The sequence below is a fragment of the Perna viridis genome, chromosome 1 (genome assembly GCF_037379345.1).
Source record: "Perna viridis isolate PV_CMFRI_1.1 ecotype Kerala chromosome 1, ASM3737934v1, whole genome shotgun sequence".
Classification (NCBI taxonomy): Eukaryota; Metazoa; Mollusca; class Bivalvia; order Mytilida; family Mytilidae; genus Perna; species Perna viridis.
Window position 1 is genome coordinate 8,598,946 of NC_142445.1, and position 26,182 is coordinate 8,625,127.

General features: G+C 34.5%; 2 protein-coding genes and 1 pseudogene across 3 annotated transcripts in view; 1 reads left to right on the top strand and 2 right to left on the bottom strand.

Annotated features, from left to right (window-relative positions):
- On the top strand, positions 1-3,111 carry LOC148627113 (uncharacterized; annotated as a pseudogene). Its single transcript, XR_015919745.1, has 4 exons — positions 1-227; positions 574-838; positions 1,783-1,890; positions 2,101-3,111. The product of XR_015919745.1 is annotated as an uncharacterized LOC148627113 (transcript).
- A 74-nt stretch (positions 3,112-3,185) lies between these two features.
- On the bottom strand, positions 3,186-25,059 carry LOC148627114 (uncharacterized). The gene is made up of 5 exons (XM_088564813.1): positions 24,933-25,059; positions 22,860-23,545; positions 11,015-12,002; positions 7,413-10,587; positions 3,186-3,997 (listed from the first exon to the last, which is right to left on the bottom strand). The coding sequence occupies exons 1-4, from the start codon at positions 25,057-25,059 to the stop codon at positions 9,905-9,907; spliced, it is 2,484 nt and encodes an 827-aa protein (XP_088420939.1). The 3' UTR covers positions 3,186-3,997; positions 7,413-9,904.
- Positions 25,060-25,372: 313 nt separating this feature from the next.
- Positions 25,373-26,182, bottom strand: part of LOC148627115 (general transcription factor 3C polypeptide 1-like) — a 179,292-nt gene continuing 178,482 nt past the window's right edge. Inside the window, exon 41 of the mRNA XM_088567590.1 lies at positions 25,373-25,533. Coding sequence (XP_088423716.1) covers positions 25,442-25,533 — 92 coding nt within the window. The 3' untranslated portion in view covers positions 25,373-25,441. The remainder of the gene's footprint in view (positions 25,534-26,182) is intronic.

Below are 26,182 nucleotides of genomic sequence, written 5' to 3' on the forward strand. Positions count from 1 at the left end.
ATATACATCTTCAATCACGTTTAAAAACCCGGAAGATCTTGCTGACTATACACCTGTGATGTAAACAGTATTGTTGGACTTGTGTCGGATATTTGAAGTTGTATATTGTTATACTTCATAAGGTTTAAATGAAAAACAGAAAGACCCACAGAAAAGGTAAACAAGTCTTGTTGAAGGGTTTTCATAAATGGACGTATGTTGTAAATTTCTGTTATTTCGAACAACAGGTAAGTGGTATTCGAGCCATATTATCAATTTACACTTTTAGGTATTAACCTTTTTAACTTGAATACACAAACAGACTGGTTACTAGAATTTATATATCATAGTCAGATTACTATACGTAGTTATGGTGTTTAAGTTTAAAAAAAAGAAATTTTCAAGAACCGTTTATATGTATCATTAGTTTTTAATTTAATCGAACTACCTTATAAATCATGCTCACGGACGGTTTCAATGGTATTTCAGTCGTATTTTTAAATTTGTATCAGGTCCACTGTAGCAGACATGGTTTCACCATGGATTAAAGCCATTTTGAAAATGTTTTTTACCATTTCTATCCTGACAATCAAGGGGGCTAGTAATCATCCTGAAGCAACTGGTAAACAAACAGTACTGCGTTCTTCACAAAACGACTGTGCCGAATCTGCAGGAAATTGCGAGAGGACAAAGCGGTCGTTAAACACTGCTCAATGTACGGAAAGACCAGAGGGTTGCTTTTGTGAAGATAGAGATGACGGCTGCAGGTCATGCAACGTAAATGGATGTTGCATGTGTGACGAATTTTGTCTGACAGCAAACGACTGCTGTCCTGACTTCACATTGTATTGCACTAAAGGTAAGAGAGAAAGTTATATAAAGAGATTATAAAGAACCCTGGGACAAGTGGTGGTTGTCTTTTTCCTTTTTAAGATTTTGAAACCAATTTTTACACCGAGTGAAATCAAGAAAAAATCTGCAATATCAATTGTGGAGAGTAAACCTATGCAGTGGAGTATATGGGGCGAGTATTTCGCTATATGTGTGTATTATGTTGTTTTTTTTTTTTTTGTGTTATTAGGGTTTCCTCGTTATTGAAGGTTGTCTCTTTGCCATAATCACCATATTCATTATCGTTATACTAATGTAATTTCTGAAGTCTTTTTAAAAAGTTTCGGTTATTGATCTTTGACTTGTGATGTTGTACAACTTAAACTTTCTGTTTTCCTTCATGGCGGCTCATTGGTCATATTTGTCATTGCAATTTTGTCTCTATTTTGTCATCATCAATGACAAAAAAGCATGTAGCGGTATCTTTCTTTATATTTTAGTCCCCGGCCGACAGAAGGGGACTTATATAGGTTTACACTCCATCCGCCAGTCTCGCAACTCTAGTTTTCCACATTTTTGTCATGCTTATAGATGTACATTTGATGTTGAGTACATTACCTTACCATGACAAAGATTGGGTTCGAATTTAATTTCGGTCCGTGGATTTTTTGCTGAGTTAGGGCTCTTGGACTTAAATAATTAATGCAAACACTAGTTTCCGCACTTTTTCATCATGCTTGCAGATAAACATAAGGTATTTGGCACATTTGATTTTCCGCAATATTCTCGTTAGCAAATTATGCTTTAAGTTTGCATAATGTTCTCTTCAACATACTTACTTCCGGTTTGGGACTGTATTGTCGTGCAATACAAGAAAAATAATTGTCTTAATACAAATATTCGGTATAACATCTCAACCATTAGCAAAAAAAAAAAAACAAACAAACAAAAAAACCAGACTTTTATTTTCAGGTTGTAGTGAAATAAGTTGTCAAAATGGTGGACTATGTCGAGAACAAAATAACCGTTTCTCCAGATGTGAATGTCAGAATGATTTCACTGGTACTTTCTGTGAGAAAAGTAAGCATAAAATATAACAATATGGTAATACGTCTAAAATATAAAATTATCACGTATTTGGCGAAAAAAATATTGACACATATAATCAAATAACTTCAATGTGGTGATAACATTATTAGCACAAAAAATCCTTATGTTATGGACGATAAAAGAAAAGCAAAACACAAATCTTGATGCCTAATTATGTATATGAAATGATTGCGCTTTCAGATGCATGTAAGCCCTTTCCCAGTGACATCGTAATCGTCATTGATATCTCAAGAAGCATGGAGGATGTACACATTGATAAAATAATTCAGTTTCTGAAAACTATGCCAGATAATATGACAATTGGCCATGAACAAATTCAAGTAGCTTTGGTAACCGTGTCAGGTGACGCTGAATTGGTACACCCTTTCAACAGTGTAGTCAACCAAACAGATTTCCACGATAAATTGACACGGTTAAAAGTTCTTAAGAATCAAGAGCCATCAGAAATAGTAAATGGTATTGATACTGCAAAAGAACTATTGACCAGTAGATTACATTTGCCGAGAAATAAATTTATACTAATTTTAACGGACGGATTAATATCAACCCCGAGTAGACTGTTACATTTTACCCAGTATTTCCTGTAGCAGTTGGATATGATGTGTCTCATTACAGAGTAAAATAACAAGTCGGAATAGAGTGTTCAGCACGACCACGGACAAATTGTGGTACCAAATATATCACGAAACACTTGATACAAAATGTAGTCGTATGTAATTCTGAAACGTCATAGCTTGTTCACAACTATTTCTTGTAACTATGTTTTAAGCGTTGTTAAATCAGAAGGCATCGCATATGCCTTCTAAGCGTTGTTAAATCAGAAGGCATCGCATATGATTTAGTCTTTATTTTTCAATTTTTCCAACTCTCAAAATCATAAATTAATATCAAAGAATAAGAAAGAATGATTGAGAAAACATTCTTCTTTATTTAGCTGGTCTCCGAGTACGGCTTTTACTGTGATTTATATTCAACTGATATGTCAGCTTGCTGAAATTGTGTTTCTTATAAGTTTTGTTAATGATGACAGATGATTTTATTTTGCAGTGTGTTTCGAGTCTAGTAGAACCGATCTAATTATAGCAGCAGACGCCTCCCTTTCCGGGACTTTGGATGAACGCACAGTATTGCCAGAAATATTTAACAAAGTTTTCCAACACATCGAGAAAGTATCTCAAGATACACATCTTGCTCTAGTCACTTTTGGAAACGACATTTTTTGGCGATTTGGTTTCAGCAAGATCACGCAAAATAATAAGCAAGAATTAAAATTAAAATCTTATTTTATTGCTGACAGTAAATCGGAGAACTCAAATTTAACAAATTTGTTTGTTAATATTTCATCTGCTTTTGGTGACGTAGCGAAAGGGACCAAAGAAGACGTTCAAAAAGTAATTCTTATACTTTCAAGATTTAACAACATTGGTGAAGAATCAGTGAGAGATTTAGCGAACAATTTACAGAGGAATGGGATATATATATACACAATAGGTAATGAGAATTCATTCGATACTATGGCTTCGATTACAGAGAGTGCATTCAACATAGGGCTTTTAGGAAACAATGTCATGGATTCAATAGATAGTTTTCTTGACATTTTTCTTGAACATCTGTCGTATATACAATGTAAAACACATTTATAGCCACAATTAACTGTTTATTAATAAACATTTAATGAACGATTATGTTTTTTTTTAATATAAAAGAGTCAGTGTACTTGGTCCACATGATCCAAACCTAGGCTGTGTTCCAGACGTTCAATTACAGTAGTCTGGGATGTCTCATACAAACATTCCATGAAAACATCAAACGCTTTCGGTCCCCTTCGTCTCAGTTTACTGAGAAACTCGTTAACTTGTTCACACTGCCCAACTTTGGTGCAGATATCAATCGCCATTTTCTGTGAGAACACTTTCTTTGCAACCATCAAATCGACAAGACATTCAGTTTTTAGGTGCTCCTTCAAGAACTTACAATTCTTTCTAAGAACTTCGTCGTGAATATGGTCCATTGTCTTTAAGTAGGTTCCACGGACCTTTAAAAAAAGTCTTTAATGTCTAAATATCTTTCTATATACCTAGAAAAGAAAAAAAAAGAAAAAAGGAAGTTGGGTATGAAGAACGGTTTCGTCTAACTGTCGTATAGACCTGAAGCGAGCGCCGGTCGGGAGTCTCATTTGTAATCGGTTTTCTCATTACTAAGGCATTTCGATAGATTTTTCTTTCAGTGTGCCTTTTGAAAAAAATCTTGAATCCTAATCGGTTTAGAAGCAAAGACGTCCAAAAAGACCCTTTTTAGAAAATTTCACCGTCATTTTCGCAGCAGAATCTAATTAAATTTATTTTACTTTAAAATATAAAAAAAACATATGCTTCCATTATTCAAATTTAAATGTCTTGTTAACGACGATGGAACTGCAGCTTATAAGGAGACATGAATGCAATTATTTTCTCTGTTTGTGTCTGCCTGATTCTTAATTGAAAACATATTTTAAAACTTTCAGTCAGACCTCATGCAGTTTAAATTACTTACGACAAAAGACTCGTGTATCGTTAATTCTATTGTGTTGTGTTTTTTGTTTACATTTCGACATTGAAGCAGTTATCATAAATTAAAAGAAAATGTCACAAAACCGTGCATGAAAGTAAATAAGCCCGGACATTTCTCGCATTTTTGTGCAACATTTACATTTAAAACAATTGCTCCTCAAAGCTATAAGTATAAGTAATTAAAAAAATTGAGATCAACCCATATTCTGAAGAACTCATTAAAGTTTACAAATTCGTTTCCCGAAAAATGTGTTCACAATGAGTGTTACATATATATATATATATATATATATATATATATATATATATATATATATATATATATATATATATATATATATATATATATATATATATATATGTAGCTATTTGGTAGAACAAGAGCACATTACAGACAAAAGAAGTCCGAGCAATGCTTACTTTTCTTTTTCTTCCGGCACTTTTCCTTCAAGTTATTAATGCCGCCATATTTGACGCAATTGAACTTTATTCCCATTACACGGAACATTAGGTTCTGTCATTTTACAAAACAATAGATAAATATGTATTTTCAGTTAGTAAATAGTGTTTGAAATAATGAAAAAAATGTCTTTGAATTATTCAAAATGAATGTTTGATATAAAACTATGTGTGGTTACAAACATTAATTTAAAGTAAAAAAAACCCTCTTTCAAGGGGAAATAATTGAAGGGATTTATAGATTTAGTTCTCATATTTTTAGACCCAATTATCTCTAACAAGTTTGGCGACCAATGTTTTGATATTAAAATTTTACAGTATGTTTGATTAAGGTAATCTTTGAGAATAATGAGAAGAAATTATTAAGTATGATTTACCTTTAACAAGTCAACAAAATAATCATAAAAAAAAATACTGCAATAATAAACAGATAATGCAAAATGATTTTCCACTTGAATTTGTTACACCAGTAAATAACAGACATAAGGAGAATATATATGGTGTCGAAGAGACAATAACCCCAACGGGTAAATAAAATGTCATCTCAAGGTCACCCATGGGTCTTCAATGAACGACGAAGAAAACCTCGCATCACATTACAGCGAAATACTCCAGCAACATAAAGAAATTGAAAGTGGAAACGCAACAATACATACAGAGGCCATAAATTTCTGACTAAGGACAGGCGCAAAATATACGACGGGGTTAAAATACTTCGGTGTGATCTTTGAAAAACTGGCCACTGTGGAAAAAATATCACACAATTAATCACACCTAAAAATCAGTTCAAAATGTTAAAACACAAATAAAAAAAAATGATATACGTTACATAAAGAACTATTAGCAGTTAACTGACATGCCAGCTCCAGACCTACAGAAAGTTATGCCCTCATCGTATGCATCTTCCAATGCGGAGTTGAGAACCACGTTACATCATAGGTCATACAATAAGGACACGCCTCATGTCATGCCAAAACTGCTTTTAAATATAATGTGTTAGTTTCTATGTAAAGATTCTTTGAGCGAATCAATGTTAATACCAAAAAAAAGTCATCTGAACGATTTGGCAGCAATATCACAACTATAAATCCATTACCAATTAGCCTTTTCAACGGTTTAGTCAACTTATCTGGTGGGTATTGAACTTTTTGAGAATGCACATGCATTGCCATAAAATATGGGTCGGGAGATACCCGCATGTATTAATCCTTTACATCTGTATTGAGAATGAGTTCCCTGAATCAATAGAACAATTTGGTTAATACTTTTACGTGGTTTGGAAATTTCCAATGTAAAAACCTCTGGATAAACACTAATTCCTCGAATATTCGCTTCGTATAGATCCAGAGCACAAGGAACAGTGTCTGTAACCAGAAACACTTTGGGGCTTTATTTTTTTCGGCTTAGACAGGTGTTTGGTTTATCAAGTTTCAAAATATATTAAAAATGATATAAAGGACTTTAAAAAGTGTTTGGTTAAGAAAGGTTTTTGGATTTTTCGGGTTTAGGATTTTATGGGTAACAGTGAATATGTAGCTTGTTTACTAGATACTGTTGACTAAGAAATGAAACGGTAGGAACGAAATATGATTTTTAGATAAATATGACGATTTTATTTGTAATTGTAACTCATTTCCGAAATTCTACAAACTTTACATATCGAATTGGTGAATGTTGAAGTACTAAATGTCTAAATACTGATCGATTCAAAGAATTATTTCACTTTACACGTCATTGCGTAACAAAACTTACATGTATAACACTACACCAAACACACCAAGCACGATGGAGGAACCATAAAAATGCATCGAATACATTCAACTTTTAGGAGCGGATTCATAGGGGGTACACCCTACAATTCGGTAAGACACTGCTTGGAGTCCTTATTTTTCACAAATATTTTTCGCTTCGCCCGGCCTCAAGTTTTATTTACGCTCCCACAACACTAAACTGAAAATTTTGATCCGCCCTGGCCTTCTTCACGAAGAATATTAATACTGAGCAACAGTGTACATGCAGCCATTTTCTTACCTTCATTCTTGTTGATAATACATGTAATCAGTTGTTAATGTCACTGAACATACAAATACCAATATCTCCAATAAAAAAGATGGCCTGCATGTCTGATAAACATTTTATCAATTATTTAAATGACGGTATATAAGTTAAGCATACGGGTTTATGTTATTATTTTTGTTATAGTTCTGTTATTCATTCTTGATTACATTCAGCCCAGAGAATCTAACGTCGATAAGACTTAACGAGAAAAAATCCCGGTGCATCAAAACAGAAGTACAATTTAATGATACAAGGCCAAAACGTGAAAACAGGAAACAGAGACGATCTACATATACAATGCAGACAACCAATTAATATATAGCCACATATAAAAACTGAAGACAGCTCACAATTGATCACAAAAATGGATTTTTTTAAATTAATTTACACTGCTCAACCAATGAACGGAACGCCATATATACATACACATTAGTATTTACATTAAACCAGAAAAAGGCAGCATAAACAGCCCCGTCACATTGTCAAGCGAGAGGAATGAACATGAACAGATCGATAATAGAAATCGAGCATTGCAAATTAATCGATGATTCACACAGAATATCACTCATAGTTCACTAAAGTATCGTATTTTAAGTAACGTTATTGAAAAAAAGAAGAATATGTCAAAATGGTGTTTAATACACTATATTTCCCATTAATACCTTACGTCCAAAACCACTCAGTCTCACAAATTTACTGAAGCCATATGGCAGCCCTACGTGTTCGAGCACCAAAACAATCATGTAGACATAATCATTTTTAATTTGGTTATCAGCATATTACAAAATGAATCTTGTCCCTGTCAGATTACACGTTCTAAATGTCCATTTTTAAAACCGATTTTCATTAATTCAATATAATAACACCTTTGGTAGTGAAGGAGGAGGCGTGGATAATTGTAGATCGTCAATATGATCGTTAAAAAATTTCAAAACATTTTCTTAGTGCCAAAAAACACGTTTCATTTATCTATAACAACTGATTACATTTTTTAAATGAAAATAAAAAATGACTGAAGAATTCTTACATAGTTATATTGCTGTAACTAAGCGTCATCCTGGCATACTTATTATTTCTACGAAGGTTTTTGTATGTATAATTTTGTATTTTTAACAATTCTTTATATGATCTTATTTTTCACTACACGTTCACTAGTACTTGTTGTATTTGACACCAATCCCAAACGTTCCCATTGTCACGGGAGCTCAGAAAACAAGTTCTTACGACGCCATGATTTATATTCTTTGGGTTATAATTTTAAAATAATTTCTTCTTCTTCTCTTTGTTCTTGTTCTTGTTCTTGTTCTTGTTCTTGTTCTTATTATTATAATCACTATTGTTATTGTTGTTGTTGTATGACACACAAATCGGCTCGTCTGAATATAGCTGAAATATTGCTGCTCGGACGTTAAACCCCAACAAACAAACAAACAAACACAAATCGGGTGCTATATCTGCCATTTTTATGTCGTTATTAAACCCTTCTCTATCGCACTGAGTAAAACAATGCGACATAAATGACCAGCCGGTGGTAAAACAATGATAAAATGGAGTTTCTGTGATTTATTTCTATGAACAAAAGTTAGGTTGATGAAGTGTTAGAAGTTGCGTTTCTTGGATGATGGAGACTTACCATCTAAAGTAAAGAACAGAATAGCCGAAGCAAGAAGTTCTATTGGAACCTGATAAACATCTGGAATTCATCAATTACCGGGGTTATTACCATCAAAAAGAAGATCAGGATTTTCAAGAGTAACATTCTTGAAGTCCTATTGTATGGGTCCGAATCATTTGTTGGTAAAAGTTAAGTTTTGCTGCAGTTGTAGAAAACGTAACAAATATGAACCGAACCGTGCCAAATTAGTGGTTCACGATCATTATTGTCCTCCATTCACGATCAAGTTGTAGTACTTGACTTATATTATCGATCTGCACGTTTAATTCCTCGCTTGACAGTGTGACGGGGTGGTAAATGAGGTTGTGGACATGAGATATCCGAAGCTTACTAAACCATCATAATTCTCGGAGCATAGTGAGTGTTTAAAATGAAATAAAATAAATAAATATGTACTGTTCATAAATTCACTATATACCAGTGAGTTTGCGGAAGCACGATGTACAAACTTGAGATAGAATAATGCGGTCGAACGTGTCATTATGTGTGAACGAAAGTGGAAAAGGAAATTTAAGTTCCTAGACTACAGTCATTAGACTAGGATTTTGTAGATAATTTTAATGAAAAAATTGTCGATGTTGACGAAGCGTAAACGACCCCAAACTTCTTTTTATGATCGTATAAATTAGCCCGATTTCTAATCGATTCTAGACTAGATTAAACTTTGATCAAAACCGCATTTAGGTAATTAATTTAATCGGGGATAACTGACCAGTCGACGCTAATGATGTCACCGTACTGAATTTTATACAAAATAACCTGTGAACCAATCAACCAGAAGGCTTTTTGCAAATCAAATTTAATTACAATGTATATACTAAACAATCTTACCATTACTAGTAGCAAAAGTAGAGGAACATGTATGATGGAAAATAGTCGTAGACTCCCAACACATTCTGTGGCGTGATCGAAAACAAAATGTTGTTTTACCGAGAAAAATATAGACACAGAACTTTTATATGGAAACTCTATTAACAAATAAAGTTTGGCATATTTCATATGTTAGTATTGTTTTTAATGGAAGACAAACAGCGAAATAAATTTTAGAATATCTCAAATAAACCTTTACTTTTAGTATGATTAAAAGTTATGTTTTTTTTCGCCAACTTACCATATAAGTCCTCATAAGAAAAAAAAAGTTTATACATGATTGTATTAAAAAATAACTTGAATATGTACAAAAAATACTTTAAACTGACCACGATACGACAAAAAAAGCAAAAAAAACCCGACTCATTGTATTTCACAAAGGAGGTGGGGGAGGGGGGAACGCTGTTGCCGGTGGTATATCGGTATGTTGAAGTGATGTTGACGATAACCGACCGGAGGTCGACGATTTCTTCAGTCGCATCGATAAAGCCGAAGGATGATCTTCATAAGGGTCAACCGATGATCGCTTCTGTCGTAACGATAAAGCCGACTGTAGTTCTACATGAGGCTCGATCGACGATCGCTTCTGTCGTATTGATAAACCTGATGGAGGGTCTTCATAAGGCATAGTCGACGATCGCTTATGCCCCATTGATAAACCTGGTGGAGGGTCTTCATAAGGCATGGTCGACGATCGCTTAGGCTGCATTGATAGAGGTGATGACGGGTCTTCATTATGACCAGTCGACGGTCTTTTAGGTAGTATCGACAATGCCGAAGACGGGTCTTCATATGGCCACTTCCTAGATGACGCCTTTTTGCTAACCTGTTTTGATAGCGTGCGTTGTAGGCTTAACTGTGCAGAAGGTACACGTGGAAGCAATCGCTGTGAATCATTTGAAACCAAACTGTTTAAGCTGTCTTGTCGTCTCAAAGCAACGTAACTAGTCCGACTCTTTGGTTTTTCCACCAAGGAAGCAGAAATATTTCTATGTGAAGAATGTTTTCTTTCTATCGAAGAACTTTTCTTCAAAGATTTATGCAAAGAACGGGCTGCTAAAACATAAAAAAATAATTATTGACAAACGTGTATTAAGTTAAGGTCAATAGGCTTAGTAATACCGAAATAATAATTTCTATATAATGTTTATCTTGCTTCATATTATGAATACTACCTTTTATACTTGGGATAAGAACAACTTGTACAACCATTACTTGTAGCATTTAAACATCATTCATTAGTATAATTCAGATAACATGGAGAAGTAAACAGCCAGAAAAACAACAAGAAACCCAAACCAAACAACAACAACAACAAAAAACCAACAAAAAAACCCCCAACCCCCCCCCCCAAAAAAAAAATTAAAATAAAATAAAATAAAACAACGACATAAATATCCAGGTTTATGTTACTTTACGTTGTTTGTAGTCAATGTAGAAATGTAGAAATGTAGAAGCTAGCTTGCTTCACTCGCTTACTAACCTTTAAGTGGCTCCTCCCCTTTTTCAATTTTCGATGCCTTTACGTAAGTCTCTACCGCCACTGATTGCTTCGTACAGGAACAGAAAAATTCATTGCATAACAAATTGCTAACCTCGATTACTCCGGGAGGTAAAGGAGGAGGGACGTCACTCTTAGTCAGCATTTCATGATACTGTTTGGCCATAAGTTCCCGTCTCCTCTTCACACGGTAAAAGTGTATAGCTAATATAACCAGTATTACAATAAATACCCCAATACCTATTTCGCCATCAAAGACCTCTTCTTTTGTTAATATAATGATTGTAGCATTCGATGTTAGGGTCTTCATCTGGGGTTCTAGCTCACAATGTTTTCCAGTAACTCCCGGTTTGCAAACACATAAAAATCCGTCTTCGGTTGCTACACAATGCCCCCCTTCATTACAAGGCTGATTTTCACATTCAGGAACAAGACGATCACACAATGTACCCCTGTATCCAAGGGAACATTTACAGGTAAATGGTGGGTGTTTTTCTTCCTTCCGCAAGCAGGTTCCACCATTCAAACACGGCTTAGCAACACACGGATCTGTACTTTCTTCCACTGTCTGTTTTGATGCTAGTTTTAATTCCTCGTCAAAACTATCATCTGGATTACTTTTAACTTTTTCTTCTATTTGATGTAGTAATTTTTCTGGTTCTTTAACTTTTTCCTTTATAATTCTTTTATATTTGGAATAACTTTGTCCACCCTGTTTAGGCTTCAGTTTCTTTAAAATTTCTTTCTCTTTCTTTTTAATTTTATGTTTAAAGTTTTTGATAGCAGCGTCACTTCTTTCTTTGCTAACTCTTTTTTTCTGCAAAAGTTTGTTTTCTAGCTGATTTGAGTCACTTTCCTCGTTACTCTCCAACTTTTTCTGTAACAGTTTGTTTTCAAGCTGTTTTGAGTCAACGCTTTCTTTGTTGCTCACCGACCTTTTCTGCAAAAATGTGTTTTCTATAAACTGTTGCTGCAAAGAAGAAAAGCACATCAATGACGTTCAATGTTTTATTTTGATATGAAGGTACACACTGTCTGGCTGGAGAAAATCTGTTATCTGCATTGTTTACTATGCATGCTAACGATTTGGCAACTTTTAGTTTAAGAAATACTATATGTGGTCTAAATGTATCCGGATAAAAGTAGAAACGGACTGGGTAAATGGTGAACTTTTTCTTATTTTATATGCGGATGTCACTGGAACTTTATCTCACTCTGAACATTGTTTACAAGGACAGCTGAAACCAATTTATTCTTATTGTAATGATGGAAACTAAAAGTTAATGTCGGTAGAACTAAAGCTGTCGTCTTTTCTTAGGGAATGAAATTCAAAGTTAGATATTGTTACATATAACTTTTTACCTAAAGGAAGATGCAATGCCAATCAGACCGTTTAACCTATGATATGATTTTAGACAATGCAAATGATGGATGGGGCTCATTCTCTATTTACGGGGCACCGCCATGTTGCTAAGGGCGAAGTCTCATTCAGTGAGGATAATGCATGAGACTTTCTTCTGGGAAAGCTTTATCCAACAACTTCTCTGACTCTCCGTCCATATATAATTTTTAATTTGCAAAAGTTATATCTTAATTTTGTAAAATGTTATTTCTTAATTTGTAACATACACTTAATCCATTCGTTTAAGGATGTTCGCTGCTCTGTTTAAAAAAAAAATAACAACAAGGATTTCAAAGGGTAGTGGAATCTTTTAAGATTTTTCATGCTAGAACAATGTCAAGAAAAAAGAAGACAGATTAGTGTGCACGTTTTTGAGATAAAAGCATTTTAAATTTTGGCAAGAAAAGGATTTTTTCCGGATTTTTCACGGGTTTTTCATAGTATGTTGTATCTATTAAAACACCCGAAGAAATAACAAGAATTTCCTAAAAACTTCTCAAGTAACATTTTAAGGCGTGTTTAGTGAAATAAAAAAAAAGAAAAGTGGGTGTCACTGGACGAAAAAGTTCCATGCTTTCAGTTAAATAAAACCAGAGGAGTCCGAAAATCTGACAAAAATGATTTAACATGAGCAGCGAAAATCCTGAACTGGAACTACTCGGCCATTATACTGAAAAAAAAACCCTCGGATGCCGTACAGAGAATTTTTTCTTTAAAAAATTGCCGGAATTGTAGTCATACGTGACTCAAAGTGGTTCTATTTACCAGGTGGCGCTAAAAAATGGTTAGTTATCAAAAGAAATAAAGAACAATTACTCTGTCAAAAATTTTGCCGCGTAAAAATTTCAACCAGTAAACTTTAAGGTATAATTTTAGAATCGGATCGATCAAAGTCCGGACAGATTCTTCCGCCTAGCCTAGCGCCTCCGAGGTTTTTCTTTTGTGTAACTGGAAAGGCTGTTGAGTTTGATTGCGAAAATTCTTAATAAATTTTCTATTAATTTCCCCATTTGTGAAATGAAATTTCTAAATTTTGTCAGGAATTTTAATAGTAGACTATAACAAGAATAGGTATGGTGTATATGTCAAAGAGATAACAACCCAACCGGTATGAAAGTGTTAGCCCAATGCCATCCATTGGTCTTCAATGAATGCCGAGGAAATCCTCATACCATAGGACAGGCTGCAACTGGCCCCAAAACATCATTATACACAGGTACAGGGGAGGGGTTGCCCCTATATACTGATCAAGTCACACAAACGTCCGTGCGAGACCCGACAAGGTAGTCAAGGATGTCAAAAAAACGCCACACTCACTCAAAAAAATGAACTAAAAGTAAAATCGAAAAAAAAAACATACAGAGGCCAGAAATTCCTGACGGGACAGGCGCAAAAAATGCGACAGGTTAAATACCTGTGGCGAGATCACACACACCCCCTATAAAATCTGGCCACTGTGGGAAATATATTACACAAATTAAACACACATAAAATCAGTTAAGAAAGGTCTGAGTCCCTTGTTACAACGTAAATACAGAAACCAAATACAGATTACACAAATAGTACAAACTAAGGACTACTAGCAGTTAACTGACATGCCAGCTCCAGACCAGTTTACATCTACTAAAAGTTATCACGTCCTCATCGTATGTAAAATCCCTCTAATGTGGGGTTGAGAATCTACTAGTCTACTATAAAAATCCTTGATTATAAAAATAATCCGTACTTTCAGCTTAATTATACCTCACTGTAAAGCCAAGGACGGGCTTGCCGGGCGTATGCCTCCCCTATAATTGGGAGGAAGGTGTTTTGCATGAAATCTTGATTTTTTTTTTATAAATTCTACCTCCAATTTTTGTCTTGACTCGCTTTGCTTGGCATTTAATTCTATGAATGCCCCCTAACATGAAATCCTGGATCCGCCCCTGTGTACGACTGTGTAGAAGAGGAACTAGACAAAAAATGGAGAGGTTGAGGACGAATATCAAAATGTAAAAAGTAGCAAGGACATTTTTCTCGTAACATAACACTCCAAAGCATGTGATATATTATTTGAAACAATTACTTAAGTATTTCCCGCCCCATCAATTTAGGGGACTATACTGGCAGTCAAAACGATTAAAAACTTTGGTGATCAATTTATCAATTACGCATTGTGTTGCAATCCATGACTTCTGTGAAACCTATAAATGTAGTGAACAGTGTGAAATCTATAGAAATCTAGTCTTCTTATTTCCAAAAAAAAAAAAATAATAATAATAATAAATAAATAAATAAATAAAAATAAAAAAATAATAATAATGACAATAATACCATTTCAAAAAAGTGACAATTTTACATAGACACGCTAATTTAGAGTATGATGGAAAACGACTTGATCATTACCACAAAGCATTTTATGGCAATCAGTTCCAAAAAGAAGCACGATCATCATTTGACTCATTTAGGTAAGAAATATCTTTAAAACAATGCGTTAAAAAAATTCACCCTGCATTAGTTGATGTTGAATAGTTCAAGTACATAGAGCCACATTACGAAATTTAAGGTATACAAAAATAAATAAATGAAAAAGACAAATCAACAAAAAAAACCTACTCAATAACAAAGACAGGTAATCTTTAAAAAAAATCATTCATGTAGTGAAAACGAAAAAAAAGAACGAATTTGCTTGCAATGGTGTAACGTCCGATGCCCCAAAGAGGAAAAAAAACTTCTATGAAAACGTTATGTCCGTGAAGTCAGCTTTGTCCGCGACGTCTGATCATTGCCAATCGAATACCCATACAAACTTATCGAAGTTTTCGATTAAATATAAAGACTGTTCCAATGAAGTAATATAAACCTAGAGGATGTTGTCCAGATTTCGTACATTAACCAGGCGCAGATCTAAGGTTGGTCGTGCCGGACGTACGCCTACGTAAAACTGGTTAATTTTTTGGTTTTTCTTCGCTTTGCTCAGCATTTAATTCTATTACCGCTTCCCAACTGAAATCCTGGATCCGCCCATTTACCTTAAATTTGGTATCTGTAAAATGTGACACAAAAAAAACCCCGAATACACACGATGCGGAAATAATTGTCTCGGACTCCCAAGTATCAAAAGTCGTTAAATGTTACGTGAGAGATCGATCCAGCAGGTATCCTCTCTGCACGACAATTGTATTGAATTATGGGAAAACTGCCAAGTATATCTGTTATCGAAAAAAGAGATTCACCTCATATTTATAACTACATGTGGATGGCCATGGTTTTAAAGATCCAAATTACGGTTTCAGAGGAGAAGACTTTTTTTTCTAAGTTATCAAACGATCTAGACAACAGGTGACAGGCGGCAAAAGAAGCCATGTAAAAGCATTACATGACATGGACCTCTGGACTTAGTAGTGATTTATAGCAGTATACCTCTTATTCATGAATCATTTTGTCGCCAAAAAATAAAATGAAGCACTTTTGTATATTTTTTTGTCACTTTTTGTACTTCGTTGGGGCAAAAGTCCAATTTTTGTTTTTGTTTTTTTTTATTCTTCAATCTTCTCCTTTCTACAAAACTAAGTAAGTTAACATATTTAGATATTATCAGCTAGCGAAATATTTAAGCTTTCCAATGGCTCCAAACAGTTGCGGTAACACTTATGGTTTTTGAGTAAAATGAAAAATATGTACCCCTACCCTACCGAAAAAAAAATCGCTTAAATTGACATTTTCCTTCAGTATCTAATCCCCTAGAGTATTTATGCTTCAGTAAAAACTGTAAAGAACAAGAAAGGGGGCATCACATGGACAGTGACAGAAATGCTGGAAGATCTGTACTTCGCGGATGATATTCTTATCGCCACCGAGATATCCAAGATAAAACAGAAGACATGAATACCAGAGCTAAACAAATTGGATTGAAGATCAATACCAAGAAAACTAAGACAGTGAAAATCAACCCAAAGGCTGAAGAGACAGCCATCCTAAACGCTGCAGGCATTGGTGAAGTAAATTTGTGTACCTCAGAAGCAAGATCTCTGCTGATGGAAACCATGAAACAGATGTACAAGAAAGAATACAAAAAGCAAGAAAGCAAGAGGGACGTTTGCTATACTGAAGAACATCTGGAAATCCACCGAGATTAGAAAAAAAACACCATTGAAGATCTTCAAAAGCAATGTCCTTGGAGTATTATTTTATGGGGCAGAGTCATGGAAGACCACAAATACCATCATTAACCAACTAGATGTCTTCCAGACGCGATGGCTTCGACGGATTATGCACATATTCTGGCCACAAAAGATCTCAAACAAAGAACACTACGAGAGAACCAACACCATACCTCTATCTGAGGCAATACAAAAGAAGAAATGGAGATAGATAGGACATAGAGATAGATAGGACATAATTATATGATGCCCAAGGGTGGCTATGCAAAGGACACCATCAGGCAAGAGGAAGAGAGGCAGACCGGAGACGTGGAGACGATCCACCAAAAAGGATATGAAGGACAGAGGTTGGACATGGGGACAAGTACAGCATTGGTCCCAAGGCAGGTAACATTGGAAGGCTCTGGTGACCGGCTTATGTGCACCTCAGAAAGAAGAATAGTAGGTAGGATAGGTAAAAAATGTTATTGCTAAACCAAAACATCTAAAAATTGGTTTCTTTCACATCCGCAACACAACATCTATTTAAATAGAAAGGCACCTGTTGAAATATCTATATTGGGCTTTCTATATAGACGATCTTGTGCTGGATACTTAAAGTTTAAAAAAATCCTAACGGTAAAAGTTATTAGATTTTCTAAATGAACAGCGAGGTATTGGACAGAAGTTATCTTTTTTGTTAAGGATCGCACTGCGCGATCCACACATTATATATGCAAATTTTGATTATTCAAGTAATAAATGCCATTCTATTCTTTCAAAAACCAGTTGTTCAGTGTTCCGTGAAAAAAAAAAAGTCGTAAAATGTTAACGGATAAAACTATATCAAGTCGTAAAATGTTAACGGATTAAACTATTCTCGTGTACTGAGCCTAACACTCGCATTCAATGTATTTTATTATCCTATTCTAAACCACGGAAATAAATCCATGTACTATTATCCTTCAAGTGTTTCGTAACAAAAAGAAGTAACGAGGATAAACGATAGAGCTATATAAGGCGTATTATCCAAGGAAAGGTAAGCACCAACATTATCTGAACTACACTAGTTGTATTTCATTTTGAACCCATCGTAAAAATCTACTATTTGCTAGTAGTTAGGTTCTCACTTTCAAACAATATCACTTGTTTTTATATACCAATTTTTGTAACAAATTCATGGAATCGTTAATTGATAAACATGTAATATGTAAATACCAAAAGGAGATCCCAAGTGGCCCATGATCTATTCTCTTTTTCATCACCATGCAGTACTATATCTTTGAATTCGTTACATGTATTCATACGCTGGTTGTGAACTTGTCATTACTGGGATTTTTTTAAAAAATATATCACACTGTCACCGTGAAATCATTGAAACACCCATAACAATACACTCGAATTTCAACTAATAGACTTAGCAGATGTTTGCCGTTTGGAGCTTTATTTTAGACAGTTGTAAAACTTTCAAAATCCACTTCACACCTAGTGTCGAGAAGTCTTAATTTTCGCCCAAAATTGGGTGAAACTATCAAATGCTGACATGAGACAATTGTATTTAAATTAATTGGAGACCCCATTGGATACACGCTTTTAATTTAATAACAAGGTTTCAGTAGTTTCATTGTTGTTAATGTCTTCAAATTTTGAGGGTTCGATTACAATTTTCAAAACGTCTGTACGATCATGTAGTTCGGTGTAAAATTCCGGGACAGTAATTCAGGTTGGTTTGATCCTAGCCAACTTATTATCCAGCATATATTCACCTTAAATTGATAAGGCAATTTCAGAATAACCATGCACATTTCAAAATCTCAAATCACATTTACGATTTACCGACTTCTGCAGCAATTGAAAGTGTTATCAGTGCAAGATTTCGACCGAGGACGTCATGTATTTTTTTGCCTTTTTTCTGATCTTTGAAACATGTTCGACGGCATCTATAGGTAGAAGTAATTAGGTAACCATATGAAAAATTATGCACCAACCGAAAGGATTTTACGTAGAATTATTTATATTTTTTAAGAAAAATTGTCGAATTAGATTTCACGACGGAAGTATATTCCAAATACAAAACTCGAAATATTTGGGTACTTTAACGTTATTTCTATATAAATTTATTGGTTTCCAGAATATTCCGAAAAGCCGTATCTCTGAAACAGTACATCGGCTACCTATCTATTTTTCTTCGATCTCCGTATATTTCACCATCCTCTATGCACATGCAAATTTTAAGAAAATGTCGGATTAGTTATTTTGCACACCTATTACCTTAAGGTAAATGCACGAAAATATGGACCACCTCCTCTAGGGTTATTACGACTCCACATATAAAAATTTTGGTATTGCGTTGATTGAAATTGATCAAATTATCGATTGAAAGCATTTAATTTTTATCTGAAAACAAAACGTTGATCAATTCAATTTAATCAAGAAAATCTTGTATAATCTGACACTCTAGGATATGATACATAAAAAATCAGTACTCATGTACTGAATCAATTTATATAGATCGTGTTAATTTGTATTTCTTAAATTCACCATTCTGATTACGAAGGACGTTTAATAAACATAAAACAAAATTCGTGATTTATCGTAGCAGTGCGCCAGTTTGCGATATATTCAGGTTTGATGTTTCCTTACATGGAACACCTGGATGAATGAACACAAAACTCACCAACATACAGCATAACTGAACTACTAACTACTAGACGGCCTTTCCACGTTTCTAAATTTTCAAGTCGGAATTCAATTTAAAGATCTGGAGGTCGAAACTGTCTGTCAAATCATTCAAACTTATGCCACAAATTAAGTATCAGTCTTTCTAAAAATCAGACAGAAGGTGATTCATGCATGTCAAAAACCCACCAAATTCAGTTTTATTTCTTGTTCATAAACAGTAACTGATCACGTAGCCAGTCTTGAAAATTTTCATTTGGTAGTTGCACTTTTGAGATAAAAATTATATAGATTGTACATGAAATTTGCACTTTGCAAGAGTTATCGTTCTTGATTTGGCTTGATTTGGTTGCTTTTATTGTGAGATAACTGTATGATTTTCTCAAAATTGCAAATCTGAATACAGAAAATATTGTTGTTATGTGAAAATATAACATATGTAGACTAAAAAAGCATCGTTTGTTTGGTAGGTTTTTCTTCACCATGAATCACTTTACCATTGGTTGTGTCTGAATTTTATTTGGACTGGTACTTAATCTGCGAAATAAAGCACGTCCTTAGATAAATGTCCGTCTAAACTAGCTACATAGCTGAAGTCATACAATTTATCGCATACACACGTATGCATTATGTAAGAGCGCTTAGTTACTGGGCACCCACTTCCAGAGGCACGTCCATTAACATAAACGCCAAAGTGTTAGATTAAAATTTCAACAACCATGTCTGGTGCATGAAACACTAGCCATGCACTTACAAGGCCCTGAAACAACCACAGCTCTATCATAATAACACATTTGCACCCGAAGTCCGGACCCTTCACCTTTTATGTGTAAACTGGCATGACTGGTAAACCCCCTACACATTGTTTAGAGTAAAATATTGAATTATCAAAATTTAAGTACCAGTCCATATAAAATTCAGATGCTGCCTATTGTAAGGTGATTCATGGTGTAGAAAAACCCATGGATCAGATGATGCTTCTTTGGTCAACATATGCCAATTTTTTATGTGACAATAGTCCTTTCTGTATTTAGATATGTACTCTAGAGAAAACTACACTTCAATCTCTCACTAAAATCAACCAAATCAAACCGAATCAAGAACGATAACTATTGCAAATTGCTAATTTCATGTACAATCTACATAAATTTTATTTCAAAAGCGCAAACCCCAGATAAAAAACTAAGACTGATTATGTGATCTACAACGGTTTCTGAACAAGAAATGAAATTGAATTCCGTGGGTTTTTGACATGCATGAATCACCTCTTGTCTGGTTATTATAAAGACTGCTACTTAAGAATATATTATGCACCTTTTAAGTGAATGGGACAGAACTTTCAGAAAATTAAAGGGTGTTCAACCCAAATAAAAAAAACGACTGGATCATCAATCACAAACAAACAAACAGGAAATGACTTCAAAAATGTAATACCAAGTCCGAAAAGTTTATAGTATACATGTAGTTGTCTTTCTTTTATTACATTGTATGATAAAAAGTTCTGTTTGAGCAAAATGCACATTTCGGATAAAGTGTGAATGACACCTAAACTTTGCATAATGCATAAACATTCAGTTGAGTATCCGTCTGTCTGTCCGTTCGTCTCCTGGCGTTTTCCATTTGATAAAACTTTGTACAGTTGTCAACAACGAAATACAAGTTCGACTTAGAGCTATATAAAATTATTTTTCCAGTTAGCAAGAGACCACCTTGATAACCTACTCGAAAGCATTATTGGGCGTAATTCTTTGATAACTAACAGGAAATTTCGCAGAATAATAGGGAAAAAATGCTAGAAAGTCCCAGTTTGGGGGTTAATCACACACACATATACATACATACATATATACATACACACATACATATATATATACCCTTAAACCAGACCAAGAAGGCCCCCTATAACGTGCACATAAGCAGAATTCTTGATAAAATAAAAATCAAGGTTATTCTCTTGCTGCCCACTGGCCATGGAGTGAAAACATGGGCGAAGCCTCAGGATAACCAGCTAATAGCACCAGGATTACAGGTAGAGACTGCTAATCTTGAATTAATCGCTCGCTGCAAAAAATACGTTATTGACGCAACGGATGTCTGGAGCAGTCAGATTGTTTATTGCAAGTTTATTTTAATGGAGTTTGTTTTTTCCCTCAACGGGCCGTATAAACTTTTCAAGTCTTCTCTTTGCGAGTGTCGGTGTCGTCATCGTCGTCGTAAAACATCAACTCCTCCCATACCCTGGGTACAATTAAACCTGGGGTCAATAAAACAACTTCTTAGTCCCAGATTAAACCATTTTTTCCAGGAATGTGCATTGACATGAGGATATGAAACTTTGCTTAGGGATGCACCATTTAACTTCCGGGGAGGGCTTGTTTTTTTCTTTGGTTGTTAAAAATATTTCGATCCTGACTTTGGGGAAAAGATAATTTGGTATGAAATAGTTACAATAGGTAATGTGAATAAAAAAAGAAAAAAATATTCGCTTGCATGCGTTAGAAAAGTACATGTTTTTGCGCGTTGCGTGCGCGCCAAAAAAAAACCCCAATTCTGAGTCAAAAGAAAACCAACTCCCCCTGAAAGGTTAATGGTCAACTCCCCTTAAACCACATAAGCAATTTGAACAAACTGTACACCATTGATGTTTGGTAGATGATTGTAGATCCTTTACAACAATTACTCATTTTGTTTGGATTCGTCAAATTAGTATTGTGTCCACACTTTGCTAAATTGACCGCGATTTCGCGGGCATCCTCTAGTAATTTATAATCTCGCAGGGTTTTCCTTTCTAGATAAACACTGAATGGTTTATCATGAGTCTAAGAATAAAGCATTTCTAGGCAACTTGAATATATCGACATATTGGGTTTATACAGGTAAATGCAAAGAAATAAACAGTAACGAAATTAAATGTCAACTATTTCTAATTCGATCGTTGTTAATACGAACCAAATTAATCAGCATATCAAGTTCGCAATCCAATTGTTTATTGGCGTAAATAGCATAAAATTAAATATGATATTTAAGAAATACCTATGAAGTAGACCTAACAATCCTAATGGCTCCGGAGAAAATTTTCAGGGAATTTCGAAAACCGTAGGAGATATCTGAAATCTGTTTAAAAACCCAGACAGGATCAATTAAAACAAATTTCGAAATCGAACCAAAAAAAAATTAAAAAGGTAGATTGGGTAGGGGGGGGGGTGTGACCTTTTATAACTCGAAAGCCGTCCAAACCGCATCGAATTTGTTTACCAGAATTAAATATGGAATAAAATAAAACAGGAAGAATTAAAATCGGAAGAAAAACAATTGTTACACATGATTTTAATAAAACATCGATTTTTAACTTTTTTTTCTGGTCGACCACATCTAAAGTTATCGCACGGAAACGAAGTGTCCCCAGACGACGACGACGACTGTGCCATAACATTATACAAACGTTTTCAGTCGTATAAAAATGAAATGCAATTATATGTTCCGATGCCGTAGAATGAATCAAACTTACAAAGATCCAAGTTCGGAAATATCAAGTGCTTGTAAACCGACGTTTGTGATCGTCTTAAATGTGTGAATTTTCAATACACATACACAAGTTCCCAAATATTTGCTTATTATGACGTACCTTATCTTTATTACCAGTCTTTTCAATGTATCTTTTTCGTAAATTTTGCGAGCTTTTGAAATTGGATTTTTTTAGCTTCAGATTTATACTTCTTTCCTTGCTTGAACTTCTATGCCTAAACCATTTTTCGGACCGATGTTTTAAATCTTTTTTATTTGCGTCACTTATTTTCTTATTTCGCACCGTCTGAATTTGTGATCTTCTATCGTCAGCTTCACTTCTCTTATCAGTGTGCTTCTTTGATGAATTATTTTGAAGACGCCCAATTTCTCTGCTTTTTGGTTGTAGCTGCAAACTTATGCTGTTATTATATTTGAATGCCTTCAGTAAATGTTCATCTGTTTGATTTCCTAGCAAAAGAAGCAACTTGTTGCTTCTGGTGCGACTTGATTTACTTGTTCGCGCATTATTCTCTCTCTCCAAAGTTGTATTTAGATGGTTGAGTAGCAGTTTCGCCGATTCGCTCCCGATTTCTTTATTCGCTTGCAGCTGAGCAAATTTTTCATTAGACAGATGATTTTTAACCAGTCTTTTGTAGTTATGAAAGAAATTTGTAGCATTCAAATATCTCTTATACTGTATACTTTGACGCTTATAACGAAAATTCAAGTCATATGGAAGGTAATATTTCTCGTAAACTTTCCTAATATCAGTACTTACATATTCAAGTTGAATTACACTAAAAACTACAACAAATTTGATAATCCATTTCACCATGTTTTTGTATGGCCACCATGATTATGACGTTCTATTTTTGCTAACACCTGACGTCTTTTTTCCCGAACTCGACATCATAGTGCTTTAAGCGTCACTGGCTATGACGAAATTGGAGACCAGTGTTTTGGATGGAATCTAAATTCAATTCTAATATGACGTCTTCATATCGTTAAACAGTATATTTCGGTACAACCCTATCTTCAGCACCTGCGCACTCTCTTCTCTTTCGCTCTCGCTCCGAGACAAAACACTCATTAAAAAACGTTTACGCGACGATTTAACTGCTGAGAGGCTATCTAATTGAAATCAATTATATAAACACACACACATCTAACACAAATGATGATACTAATTTAATCCAACTTTCATACGGGGGAGGTTAAACGGAACAGCCGCTAGTTTGGCTACACCTAGGAAAATTTTTGTCACAATAAATACCGTATATGTCATATTAGAAAAGAAAGAAAGAATTCCGTCAGGAGGTAGATTTGTACTCACTTTAGGTTACAGACCACCAATTCAACCAATAAGCATTTGGAACGTACACAAAAATAGTCCTACGCAGAAATTACCCCTGTTCCTCATAGTGCTGTGAAAAAAGTTCTCATCTTATTTAAAAAAATTTAAACAGTTTCTGAAAGGAAAAACATTTCTGTACATTTTATAGGTGCATTTTGCTTCTTGTGATGTGAAGCCTAATCTCCATAATGATTTCTAAATATACCCCTATCTTGTGAAAACACTGGGATTTCCCATGCTATTTATAGACCCATCACTTCCGGTGACCAGTACTGCACTGCAAGTCAGCTAACCCCACAGACCATTCTGAGGATTGTGAGTTGACATATGTAGAATCATTCTGATATATAGTCCTCTGCAGGTTAAAGTTAAGGTAAAGTCCAGAGAAGCCATTGAATATTGTGAAATTAGCATAGAAGCCTATGGGAAGTGGAATTAGTGGTTTCTAGCCTTTAACATGGTTTTGGCATTTATATTCTTATCAAACAAATAATAGAATATAAATGCCGTACCCATATTAAAATGAGTACAAATCTACCCCCTACATGAATTATTTCTTAATTCTCTTACGTCTTTATTCTTAACTTTGGAGGTATTCAAATGATTGAGCTTAATATAATGTACGGGAAGGACAATTCTTATATGATGTCCTCTAAAATGAAACAATAAATTACCCGATAAATCTACCCGGCAGCAATAGACATTTTTTGTCATAGAATAAAAGTAGAAGTTGGCCTTTATATACTAACGCTCAGAATAAAATAAATGAATATAAAGAGCAAGGCAATGTGTAAATGAGTACACCATACTCTTGTTCACTTTGAAAAAAAGATTTACCCCCATCTTTTCTTGGTATCTTTAAGGCCCTACTATTATATGGACGCCTTATAGTTATCAGTCTGTCCATTGATCGGTCCATAACATATCGTGTCTGAGCTGTAACTTTGTCTTTCTGTGTTCGCATTTGTTATTAGGCATGAGTAGATCAGCTCAAAACGATGTGTTGAGTACCATAGTTGATGAACTTTGACCAAAAGGTCAATTAAGTGATTTTTGCTAAACTGTTTTGTGTCTTTTGCGTGATACTTAATGTGTTGTGCATGACTCATGAACATGAATTTTACTACAGGGGGCCCACAGAGAATCATATCTAGTTTAAAACTAGTATTGCTGTTAGATTTACGATTTCCTGTAAATCATTTCCAGACCTCAAGTAAGAAATGGAACAACCAAACACTATAGGGAGAATGGAACACTACAGACCTAAACTAGAACCAAAAAGTAGAAAAGTATTTAATGTAACATGCAATTTTACATGTTAACTCTTGTAAAAAATATTGAACAGATCACAGTTTATTTAGAAATTGTCCAAGTTTTACAACACAGTCTGCTGAAGCTTCATAAAATAAATTGTCGTCCTCATAAGTCTCTTCAGTTGCTGGAATATAAAACAGCAGATATTATAAAATTTATACAATATTTTACAGATTTTTCAATCTGGAATACAAAAAAAGGTACAAAGAAAACAAATCATCCAACAACAGAAAAATAGCAATAGAACATTAAGTTAAACAACTATCATATAATTCATAGAAAGAAACAACCAGATCTAAATTGTCTTCTTACTAAGTTGCATAATTTGGGGCTTCATTTAAACAATTCATACTCTATTTCTTTTAGACAATGGAGGACTTGGAAGCAAAATTCAAGGGTATGACAAGGCCAGAAATTACCCATGTTGATCATTACTGAAGGCTAGAATACCATTACTCAACAACTGAGACAATCTCGCAGTAAAGTTAATAAAATTGTAGGCAGGGAACAGCTTGATGCAAGAAGAAAGATCAAAAACTGAACAGTTTGGAAAAGTAAGGACGCTAGACTCACAAATTTGAATTTGGATTGGGATTAAATATTGGCTCAAGCTACTTGAGAAAAACAGGTAGAAGTGGGAGGTGGTCGCTTGAGGAGTGGTCAGGGAGAAGTGAACGTGTACACGCATCATTCACTAACACTTTTTTACTACGTGCTACATGATGTTACATTCATGTACACGATAAGCAAGCATTTTTATACGTTTATTTCCT

Excerpts from the sequence above, each read along its gene's own strand:
- LOC148627114 (XM_088564813.1), bottom strand. The coding sequence starts at position 25,059 with ATGCGAACACAGAAAGACAAAGTTACAGCTCAGACACGATATGTTATG. Across the intron at positions 12,003-22,859 it reads AGACTGGTAATAAAGATAAG|CAACAGTTTATAGAAAACAC; the intron begins GTACGTCATAAT and ends TCTTCTTTGCAG. Across the intron at positions 10,588-11,014 it reads AGGGGAGGAGCCACTTAAAG|CAGCCCGTTCTTTGCATAAA; the intron begins GTTAGTAAGCGA and ends TTTATGTTTTAG.